Here is a 12,792-nt window from a genome sequence, read left to right as displayed (position 1 = left end):
TAGATCATGTCAGGGCTCCATGTAACTTTGTAAGGAACAGGGTTTAAGTTGCACCAGGTGCATGTTGACATAAAAACCTAATTGCACCTGTTGAAACACAGGGAGGCGCAGTCTGCTGCCAGTGTCACATAAATTCATGAGGCATTGGTGTAAAACGCAATAGGAACATATGCACATAATCTTAAAGTACGCTCAATTTGATGACATCAAGCCGAAGAGCGCATGGGAAATTACTCATGACATAGGATTAGTGATACAGTATGGTAAATAAAGCCTTGAGGTATTGTCTTCAAAGATCGTGGTTGTGTCTCAAAAGAAATATTAGGTTGCATTTTTCAATAAAGCTTGCCCTGGTTTTCAGTGATTCATGTTGCACAATTGAGTCCAGTCTAAAGTTCATTCACAAATATATTTCGCTATAGGTGGTTGGTTCATTGCAGATGATAATTGTGATTGCAGAGCTTCACATATACCATTACAGAGTTTGCATACATACACAATGAATTTTGGATACCCGGAGGCAGCATGTTAAACTGAGTAAGCTAGTAACACGCTACTGGCAACATGGTAACCCATGCATAACGATGATAACATGCTACTTGCAACATGTTAGCCTGGGTATAACAATGATAACATGCTACTGGCAACATGTTATTGTTAACCTGGATATAACAATGATAACATGCTACTGGCATCTACTGATTACGGCCAATTATTTTGTTCAATTTTCAAGTGTACATGAACACATTTAAAGTCAAAAGGTATAAAACAGAGTTCAGATTTTTTTGACACAGCCATATGTTTTACACACTCGTTTCCTTGCAGATCAAGGTAACAGAATCAACAACATTACAGAAAAAACACTTATGGAAACAATGAATCAAACAAAACTCTTCTTTTTTTAACAAACTGGCTTGTATTATCCACACATGAAAGACTCTATGAACATGATGAACACTAGGGACTTGTGTGAATAGCAACATATCATAAGATCATCATGCTAATACGCTTCCTTGATTTCGATTCAGAAATATTTCAACCTCTGACATTAAGTCACGTAATCCCCTGCATGAGGTGAAGAATGGTGAACCCTGGATTGTTGCTAAACCTGTACGGTTTCAGCTAATCATAGAACGTAATCAGCTTACAGGATCACTGACGTGATGCTCCCCAGAAACTTTGCCAACCCCAACCTACTGCTGAGATGGCAAATATCTTGTTAGGTCATCACGTGGTCTGTTGAACTGTTAGAGTTACATCATGAAACATCATGCATGTGTTCATCATGTGTATTACCATGATGACTTCACAAAATCTAATACAATGAATCAGCACAATCATGTTATAGCCCCTCAACTACTTATTTTTAAAAGAAAGGGGTTTCAAACATTGTCAGATGGGAAGAAGAAATACATGCAATGAACGTGTTGAAGGAATTATCGTCACAAAATATGATTTTAGCCACACTGATTACAACTGATAACATTTAGTTTTGTATTATATGATAGTTCTTGGCCAACTAAGATAAGATGCAAGAGAAAAAAAGTGCCCTCAAGGTTAATTTCAGGCATATTCCCTTGAAATACTTTCTAAAATTTAACAATGAAATACTAAATAAGCCTTTTTTCAAACAAACATGATAAATTGTTATTGTTTCTTCTATTCTGAAATGAAAAGTTGTTTCTTCTATTCTGAAATGAAAAGTACAAACGGTATGACCTCATGAAACAAAATTCCTTGGTCCCGCCACTTAAACACGTCATATTACCAGTACTTATTGCTTGAACATTTTTCATGTTACCACGGCTACAAAGATTTTTTTTTTGCAGATCAAAAAAACAGAAACAAGAGCATTTCAAACATAACAATCAAAACTATTTCATACTATAACATCCTGGACAAGTTGTTACGGTTTATGTTATTGGTAACATGAAAGGAAGGTCACGTAAATATAATTGTTGATACCCAAACAAGCGTCGGTCGTTTGTTTGATCAGCAGTTCACAGAGTAGTGAAGTACGGCAAGGGGGGAAGTGCACACTTGTCACTCCTTTGACAAACTAACAGGTGCTCCAGTTTACCTGCAAGTGCAATTTGGGATCTTTGGGGGAAATCCAGGTCACTTTCAACATGTCTCAATCATTAACTACATTAATCATATCACAAGCACGGTCAAGGTTAGGAGGATTCCATAGTCTTCTATGATATTTGAGTCGAGGAATCTTGGGAAATCTTTAGTTTTTTACATTAGAGTTATGGCAAAGATCTCTTGCTTAATTTCAAGCCCCCTGAGCAGCGGTAGAAACTAACATTTTTAGTCCACTAGTCCTGATAATGATAACATATAGCAAAACCTTAAAATGCTATATTTCTACTTGTCCTTATGATACTTTAACTATTGGGTAGTTTGGCCACGACTACAGGACTAGTGCCAATGTCTAACGCTGCTGGGAGAGTAGAGTTTATTGTGGAAGGAAAGTTCAGATGTCTTAGACAGTACTCATGAGAATGATGAAGACAAAAAACATCATAATCAAGGTAAAGGCTGGATTCAAACTCAGGATCAGCAGATCCTCGTACAATCAAGGGACACAACTCTGTACAGTGATTTGAAGCAACAAAGAAACACTTGTCCAACACTGCCCTGCTGTTATAAACAATATGTACCATTATTGAGTAATATGGCTTGCAGTGACAAAACACTTGTCCAACACAGCACTGCTATTACAAACAATATCTACCTGACATGATTAAGTAATGTCTTATCATGGCCAACAAGTATTAATTTACCAAAGAACGGACATCACTGAATGCTAAAACTCAGGATGGACCATAATTATTGAATGAAATAGAATATTCTAGTATAAACATGGTAACCATGGATACAAAAAACTAGTCAAAAACGTGAACAAGGAAGTAAACGTATTTTGTTTCAAATTTTGGGATATGGTTTGATACCTAAAACTGATCTGAAACTGTAAATGCATTAGCAGCTAAAAAGTCAAACAAAGACACACCACACAAAGAGGTTTAGGGGAAAATGATAACAATCTTCCATTTTTAACGCAGGTGGATCAGGAGATGTGACATATTGTCTAAAATGCCAGGAATTTATACATGTAGTTTGATGTGGTGCCTGTGGCAGTGTGACCATGGTGATCGGTTAATATATGCATTTTGTAAGCATAAATTGGCAAGGCTGGATTCACATGAACATCATGAAGCATGGAAAATACCAGTACACAGTGTACATGGTGTTGTTCGGTGTGTTGGTTATTTGGTGATGGGGATGAAGATCTAAAATTAATTTACTAAGGTTTCGGGATTTTGATCCAAACAAATATTCCAGTCACCAATATTCCAACCATATCATGGTGAACCAGTGGGTGACAGCACGAGCAATCAGCACAGGACACTGGGACCTTTCTGCCAAAAACACGATATGGGGAGGATCTGTTTTCTTATTTAACATAGCAGTCAGCAATATGCAATTTACAAAATGGTGACCAATAAACAATCAAGTCTGGCCCAGACAAACCAGTGGCTGTTATTATGTTAACTGAACTATACACTTTAAACAAGTGCATTTTATATTATGTGAATAGAAATGTAGTTGTGCATTGTGCAGGAAGTCCTTGAATAAGTTGATTCTGTGTATAGATATTCCTCTTGTGCCATCATCCACAGGATGTCCTTGAACATGTTGAATACATATTGACTTCATGTTGTACCATGTTTACAGTCACTGATCACAACTAATAACATGCTATTTTATCTCAGGTTTCATTATTCCTCTTGGTCATCTCATTCATTGTGAGGGGCGGTCGGGTAGCCTAGTGGTTAAAGCATTCACTCGTCATGGTGTCGATTCCCAACATGGGTACAATGTGTGAAGCCTATTTCTGATGTCCCCTGCCGTGATATCACTGGAATATTGCTAAAAGCGGAGTAAAATCAAACTCACTCACTCACTCATTCATTGTGTCATCATACTCCAACAGAATGGATTGTGGCTCATAATATCAATCACTGGTTTCTCTGCCCCAGACTAGATTATTTACAGGCCGGGTCCTTCACACAGCTAGAATTTCGCTGAGTGCAGCAATAAAACAAGAGATAAACAATCAGTAAATCACAAGTCAGCTGTCATGGATACACAACCACTTGTCAGAATAGTTCTAATTCAGTCCAGGTAACCTTGGTAACCATCCAAGCCCTAAGTCAAAGCTTTCATTGATCTCTAAATTAAGTAGCATATTTTAAACATTATTAGTCTTTTCATCTTTGTAGTCAACACTAAGGATGCTAATCCTCATTGAGCATTGCTGGTGTGCGAGTCCTACAACATGTACAAAACAAACAAACCAATAAACTATTAATAAAATAGAAAAAACCCTTGGATCTTCAATCAGTCAACTGAAACATGAACAAAGATTGACCTGGTCAGTTATTGTGTAGGTTTATTGAGCTTATGTGTTGGTCATCGGACATTTGAAGCTTTTTGTGCGTTGAATATTGATGGCCCTTAGGTCACACACGACCAAGCAAGCAAGAAGGCTTTGTGGCAGCTATACAAACGAAGCTGGTCTTACTGTGGTATTTCTAGCTTTGAATGTTTAGTGTTGGGTGCTGTCCATCTGCCCTACACATGTCTCAAAGAGCCAACACACTCATTGACTGATGCCTGCTCCCTGAGCTCCAACAGCCCCTCCACCAGCATGTTCAGATATGTCTCTGCCAATACGGCCAGTTTCAGTCCTTGTTTACAGTTTCAGTCCTTGTTCACAGTTTCAGTCCTTGTTCACAGTTTCAGTCCTTGTAGTCCTTGTTCACAGTTTCAGTCCTTGTTCACAGTTTCAGTCCTTGTTTACAGTTTCAGTCCTTGTTTACAGTTTCAGTCCTTGTTCACAGTTTCAGTCCTTGTTCACAGTTTCAGTCCTTGTTCACAGTTTCAGTTCTTGTTCAGTTCCAGTCCTTGTTCACAGTTTCAGTCCTTGTTTACAGTTTCAGTCCTTGTTCACAGTTTCAGTCCTTGTTCACAGTTTCAGTCTTTTTTCACAGTTTCAGTCCTTGTTCAGTTTCAGTTCTTGTTCAGTTTCAGTCCTTGTTCACAGTTTCAGTCCTTGTTCACAGTTTCAGTCCTTGTTTACAGTTTCAGTCCTTGTTCACAGTTTCAGTCTTTGTTCACAGTTTCAGTCCTTGTTCACAGTTTCAGTCCTTGTTCACAGTTTCAGTCCTTGTTCAGTTTCAGTCCTTGTTCACAGTTTCAGTCTTTGTTTACAGTTTCAGTCCTTGTTCAGTTTCAGTCCTTGTTTACAGTTTCAGTCCTTGTTTAGTTCCAATCCTTGTTCACAGTTTCAGTCCTTGTTCACAGTTTCAGTCCTTGTTCACAGTTTCAGTCCTTGTTTACAATGTGTGTTTACAAATTTACATTTATTTCGCCAGCATAACAAGGAAAAATCTTTTCTACAGATTACCATGGAAATCATGTGATATTGGGAGTGAAGAATTGAATTCAACCATGTAGGTGTGAAATTACACCAACCCAGCCAGACAATAACAGAGGACAATTAATAGAGATTATTAACTGAATGTGTTTCCGTATTGCAAATATCATATATTAGGAATAATATATTTCTGATTCCTAAAATATGATATTTTGATAACACAAGAGGGTAATAATCTCTTTATCATATAAAACAGGTGAAAATCTGGGTAAGAATTGGTCTTCAGCAACCCATTGCTTGCCTTAGAACTGCCTAGATCGAATCTCATAATGTCAACCACTGGATTGTATAGCCCAGACTCGATTATTTACAGACCACAGTCAGATAGCTAGAAAATTGCTGAGTGTGGCGTTAAACAACAAACAACAAAACATTATTGTATAAAGTTATTCTTAAAGTGATAAATGTGTTAGACATTTTCATTCAATGAAGTGGCTTTAGAAGGCATGTATGAATACAAAGTTTGAGTAAACTGCCCAATTTATCATATTGTGCCATTTTCCACACGACTTGCAGCCATTTTTCCCACTATGTTTCTGAGACACATGGAAAAACCCATATCTAAGCACACAGGAAAAATCAGTCAATGGTTTATCAGTGGTTTATTTAGAAAGCATCGCACTGATATATGCAGCTTGGAAGGGGCTCTGCTGGGCGACCTGACGTTCCTATATCTCAGATCATGATACCCAGTTTTTCAGATTGTTAAAACATTGGTATCATTTTTTGGGTGCAAACGTTTTTCGAAAAAGTAATTTTCATTATAAAAACCATATGATTATCCAGGACACTATATGTCCGTTCAAGTAAGATTAATGCTCTGGAGCCATTTGCCACCAAAGCAAAATCACATCTCCTTCATTCCCACGAGTGTTGTCAGATTGGATGACTACTCTTAGCAACATGTCCTTTTGAATATGGTTTGACCTATAGCACTATGGCTGAGGAAAATCTCCCTATGTCCCTTTTCTTTTTCAATTCTCTAAGCAAGTTGAGACAGGTTGTATTGAATTCAACATAAGGAATAGGCTATTGTAGAAAACATTGCTTATTGTTTTTTAACAAAGTTTATTTGTTGTTTAATGCTGCACTAAGCAATATTCCAGCTATATGAAGGCTGTCTATAAACTGAATAGTCTGAACCTGACAACACAATGATAGACATCATAAGAGCATCAATCTAAGGAAATTGGGATATGATGACATGCATCAACTAAGTCAGTGAGCTCGATAGTGTTAGTCACCTTAAAAGACAAGCAATTCTTACGACAAGATCAATTCTAATCCGGATCTTCACACATGTTTAACAAAAGAATTTCTGGACAATGAAAGATGCAAGGGCTAATCTTATTTCTACATCCTTTCCTTCAAAAACAATCGTGAAACTGTGTTGGGCCTTTTCTCCCACTCAATCCTATGGTATTACTATTAGTGTGAGTGTGTGATATTGGGTGTTACCCTGCTTTTAGCAATATTCCAGCTGTCACGGCAGGGGACACCAGAAATGGGCTTTACACATTGTACCCCTGTCTGGAATTAACCCTGGTCTTCGGCGTGATGAGCAAACGCTTTAACCACTAGGCTTCCCGACTATTCTTTTAACCTTTTAGCAGAAAATGTGTGGTCCAGATCTGATATTTTTACAAGCTGCTGTCCTATAGATAGATTGAATATTGCCGAGTCGATGAGTCTGACTACCTGATCCATTTAGTCGCCTTAAACATAAGGTGCTGGGGACCTATTCTAACCTGGAATCCCCACTTTAGGGTTGCTTTAAAAGCCTAATCAACTCTGAAATCTCCATATTGACAAAAGCTCAGCAGTGTAATCTATGCTTGTAGTCCAACTGGACAAGGAGTATTGTATGCCATGTGTAAGGTCACACAGCTTATGCTACCTTTGAACAGACATGAATTTCTCCATGACAACAATATGCAGACATAATAGTTTCACTTTCTAAAATAGTTTACCATCTCACAACGAGAGTAAGGTATATTTTTGTCATATCTAGATTTTTAAAAACATTTTACAAATTTTGATCATTCTTCAACTTATTTTACATAGAGTATGTTAAGATATCAACCAATCCTCACATACCAGGTGATAAATGTATACACCTTTTGCAGAGCTATGTCAAGAGTTCATCTTAATTGCAACAGTAAAGAAAATCACAAGTTTCATCATCATCATCATCAGCAGCAGCAGCAGCACTGTTAAAACAATCATACACATGTATGGAATCAACCCCAATCATTTGAGTTTGACCGGGCAAACACATTGACCTCTATGCTAACAGCCGTCCACAACTTTATATCCATTATTATGATACATGGAATCAAACACAAGAATTATGTGTGACTGGCAAACACACTGACCCCTATTCTAACAGCCGTCTACAACTTCATATCCATTATTATGATACATGGAATCAAACCCAAGAATGATGTGTGACTGGCAAACACACTGACCTCTATGCTAACAGCCGTCCACAACTTTATATCCATTATTATGATACATGGAATCAAACACAAGAATTATGTGTGACTGGCAAACACACTGACCCCTATTCTAACAGCCGTCTACAACTTCATATCCATTATTATGATACATGGAATCAAACCCAAGAATTATGTGTGACTGGCAAACACACTGACCTCTATGCTAACAGTCGTCCACAACTTCATATCCATTATTATGATACATGGAATCAAACCCAAGAATGATGTGTGACTGGCAAACACACTGACCTCTATGCTAACAGCCGTCTACAACTTTATATCCATTATTATGATACATGGAATCAAACACAAGAATTATGTGTGACTGGCAAACGCACTGACCATTATGCTACCAACCACCATAAATGTTGTATCCATCATACCCATGTGCGGAATCAAACCAAGGCACTCTGTGTCATGGGCAAACACACTGACTACTGACCCAAACCCATTCAGATACATAGTTGGCCTGACCTTTCGGTTAGATAAAAGTGGGTTCAAACGTTCAAGGTGATTGATCTGCCCAGGTCTGTGACTGCACCCATACTAACACCACATCTTAATCCTTGATCATCTAGTTCTGGTCACAACAGGCTACATGTGATAAAGCTAATTATTTAACTCAACAACCATGCTCGGATGCTACAAGCATTCCTGATCAATTCAACCTGCCATCACAAACATGTCATCTGTGATTTATGTCCCAATGTGGTATCCATTCTTATTTTCCAAATGGTCCATGTCCTTCAGATCATATTAATTCAGCACATGGTTTTATCGGATACAAAATATAAAACAGACACAAATAATGATGATCATGAGACCACTGGTATGTGAAAAAGCATGGTCGTTTGAAAACTAAATTAAATTTTAATCATATTAAATTTATCAAAATTTCACGATTGGTAGATTGCATGTTACCATGGTTACATATACTGGAAAATGTGTATTCAGGAAAGAAAGAGGGTGAATGAATTGGGTTTAGCGCCACTTTGAACAGTATTCCAGTTAAACAACGGCGCCGCGGCTAGATTAAAGGAAAGACTGAATAGATCATGTAGATGCAGGTCTCAGACGTTTGCCACTTTGGTGACACCCACAACCACAGGTATGGTGCTGACAAACCCAGAAACATGGCCGGGGTGAACCCGGACTCGAACCCATGATCATAGGTTTCTGGTGTACTGATGCAACTCTGCACAGTGAATTGTGGCACCATAGACGGTTAGGGCCACCTGGGCAACCTCAGGTATAATGAACATGAAAATAAAGTTCAATATGAAGAACGGCCAAAAATCACAATATAAACATAGGCTACAGATAAAGTTATGCACATTTCGATCCAGAAAGTTTAAAACAAATTTAACAATATGAACATATGATGATAATGTCGGAGTTATCTTCAAAAAGATATTTTGTAAAGTTTTAACAGAATTATGTACAAGACACCAAGGTTTTATGACAATTCACCATTTGTCTGTGGCAAAACAGCCTTTACAAATGCTTTAGTTGGGTCAAGACAAAAACTGCCCCACACCGATGCCATATTTCTACCTATTTCTCTTAACTTGCGGTGGTGGGCAAGCCTAGTGATTAAAGTGTTCACTCGCTATGCAAGAGACCTTGATTCATTACTCAATGTTAGAAGCCCATTTCTGGTGTCCCCCGCCGTGATATTGCTGGAAGAATGCTCAAAGCGGCGTAAAACCATCCCCATCTTGTACGCAGCAGACTTACGTCTGCATACCCTTTACATGGACACCTGGTGTCATCACTGATTTTCAGTGATCCATTCATATATTTTTCACCCCTATTTTGCCTCTTACGCCCAATGAAATCTGTTTCGGCAGGTAATTGAGAATGGTTAATCTCTGGCGTTTTATATTTGGTAGACTATTTGAGGGGCAATGTAGGATAGTTTTGGATATCCAACAAATTGAAACTGCCGAATGCTCTGTGCATAGCATCATTCATCAATGTGCAGGCCGTTCTTCATCTTGTTGGGGTAAGCTGCATGAAAAGTGCATCCACTGAGCCAATTTGTGAGTCATAGGTTCTGACGTTGAGAGAGTTGCTTCCTAATTTCATCTGACTCACACCCTATCATGCCTAAATTGGGAGCAGATTTAATAGTTCACTTTTCAAATCAATACCTTGCCATACTTAGTTAACATTCAGAGAAATGAAATTATTTGAAATCTAATTCAGGAAACATAATTAAAGTCATTGTCAACAAAGACATAATATTCAACATACAGTATTGTAAAACTCAATTTCTTTTAGCTCTTATTGGCTTAGATTTTTGTGGGTTAAACATGTTAAATTTGTATTTCATATTTGTCTGGCCATGCTGCCAAATAATAATAAAACGTTGACAGGAATTATGAGGTTAATTAAGACGTCTGTTTTCATTTCTAGGTTTACAGTGGTAGAAACTAACAGTTTTAGTCCACTAGTCCTTATAATGATAACATATAGTAAAAAACCCATTAACATGATTAAAGTGGCAAATTTCTACTGGTCCTTATGATACCTTAACTATTGGGCATTTTGGCAAGGACTACAGGACTAGTGCCAATTTCTAACGCTGGTTTACAGGGTAGGCACCGTGGGAAGGAAAAAACATAAACTAAAAAGACTTTTTAGCTTATTTTTATGTTTTTGGTTCGTGATGAACTAACATGACTAATGTGCCATACCAGTTAGCTTGTCTTGTATACTTGCAATTTAACCCTTTGCAAGCACATTTGTATGTGGTCAACACATACAGGGCAGATCAACCACAAGATAAGAAAAATATGTCAAGCCCAACAGAAATTCAATACAAAACATTCACAACACATTTTTCAATGTATAACGAATAAGGTTAATCATATTTCACATAAATTAATATTGATCATGCATTTGGTACAGCATTGATATATGTGAATGTGGGTTGTACTGTTAGCAATGTTATGGCTAAAGTATCAGATCAGATGAAAATGTATGTAAGCACATCTTAACCCAGTGGACAATAGCATGAGCAAATATAGTGCATTGACTAAATATTTCTTCTAAAATCTGCATTCTACAGTGTTCTCATCTGTAATGATTATTATCGAAATTCTTCATAAACACCGCGAATCATGATCGTCTTTGGCCTGTAACCATCAAAACATAACCAGCTGATAACCCTGCTAAGGTAACTCTGCTTGTTCACTCGTGCAGTTATCGTAAACCACCACAATAATCTATTAACTGACGATCTAGCTGTCATAAATTCCCAGAAACCTGATCGATATGTTCGATATGTAGGTATATCAATCCTAAGACTTTCGGTTAACCTTCGCATGAGCTCGTTCGATCACTGAACCTGTGCTAGAGAAGGATAGCAATGTCAACACTTATGAACAATTTTAACACTCCTCGATATATATATATGCTGATTACATCACTGTCAATCCTACTCACCGGCCTCCGAATCTTCAGAGTGAAATTCTTCCATAATAATAGCTTTAGTTGGTGAAAGAACCCCATGTTGAAACAGCTTAATTGCTTAATCACTGTCGAAGATTATCTTCTCGCGAAGCAGATTGCAGGATACAGGCTCGTGTATCTTGACGTACGTGTTCACCTATGTCTGTTCCGCCGTATGGCTCGCCATGCGTTTCTACATGGCAGTATATTGTCTCCAAACACTCGCCGCGGCCTCAGACGACATCCATTGTGTTAAAATATCGCCACAAACGACCGTAAGCACCTTCTCAGTTCTTGCAGTTATGTTTCAATTGACATGTATGCATCGCGCACCATTGTTGTTCATCTGTGTCACATGACCTGTTTTGGGCGATTTGATTGGTGTGAGTAGTATCCTAAAAATAGAAACTGATACCACGTGAATTTGTTTATTTCTCGCAGCTGATCGCCAGTATCTAGGTCAAATCAACGGGATCGCTTTAGGCTGAAGAGACAAAGGGCCAGACCAAAAAATACCTATAACAAAGAAGTATGTAAGGCATGTCCGAGCTAGTTCTAAAGTCGCAATCGTTTATATGTGTATTTCTTAAAATATATACATGTACATCAGGTTTAAACTCGCTCAGCCAACAGCTATATAACAGTACAAATATCCAATCTCGTGTGCTACGTGGTTTATGAAATTTACATTTGCATTTTTCAATCTCGCAGATTTGTCCCTGTTTTTAATGATTCATTTGGCCCAACAGCAATGAGAAATCTGAAGCATGTTTGATAAATAATAGCGCTGATCGACTTATTTAATGACTTTTGGCACAATGTCATGTTAAAACCTTTCATTTTTTAACAACTTGGTTTAAGGTTTCTATGAGAACGTTAAAAGTCAGAGGTCGAAATAAAAATAAAGATAAAATTGTAAAAACACATTTTGCTAAAATGGTCACTAAATAGTACAGTTGGTGAACAAATTAACATGTATGACCAGTTTTTCAACCACATTGAAGGAATTCAACAACAGTCATTAAACGCAAAAATTCTCTTTTGTATACCGTTTACGCTTGGGGCCTTTAACAAGAGCCTAGTACCGCTTCTCTACTATTTTGGTTTTTTTTCAGTGAAGTATGTATAAACCTTAGCGGGAATGAAACAATGGCTTTCCTCTCATTCTTAATTATATTCAACATTTGTATCGGCGATCCGTAGACCAAATAGAAAAATGTATACAACATTACGATCAAGTAAATATTTTGAATATTCATAATTTGGAACAACCATTATCTTCACTGCCATCGTAAACAGTCACTGTGCACAATTACATTTGTCAATAATCGT

At 37.6% G+C, this 12,792-nt stretch overlaps 1 protein-coding gene across 3 annotated transcripts in view; it reads right to left on the bottom strand.

Moving 5' to 3' along the window:
• Positions 1 to 11,801, bottom strand: part of LOC124142830 (ATP-binding cassette sub-family A member 2-like) — a 94,161-nt gene extending 82,360 nt beyond the window's left edge. For all 3 annotated transcript variants that reach the window (XR_007219379.1, XM_046511520.2, XM_046511519.2), the window contains exon 1: positions 11,455 to 11,801. Coding sequence is in view for 2 of the 3 variants with exons in the window: in XM_046511520.2 (XP_046367476.2) it covers positions 11,455 to 11,520 (66 nt within the window). In the remaining variant the exon portion in view is untranslated. The remainder of the gene's footprint in view (positions 1 to 11,454) is intronic.
• Positions 11,802 to 12,792: the final 991 nt, after the last annotated feature.

The sequence above is a fragment of the Haliotis rufescens genome, unplaced genomic scaffold, assembly GCF_023055435.1.
Source record: "Haliotis rufescens isolate VD_foot unplaced genomic scaffold, xgHalRufe1.0.p SCAF_8, whole genome shotgun sequence".
NCBI classification, from domain to species: domain Eukaryota; kingdom Metazoa; phylum Mollusca; class Gastropoda; order Lepetellida; family Haliotidae; genus Haliotis; species Haliotis rufescens.
This window is presented reverse-complemented; position numbering and strand designations above follow the sequence as displayed.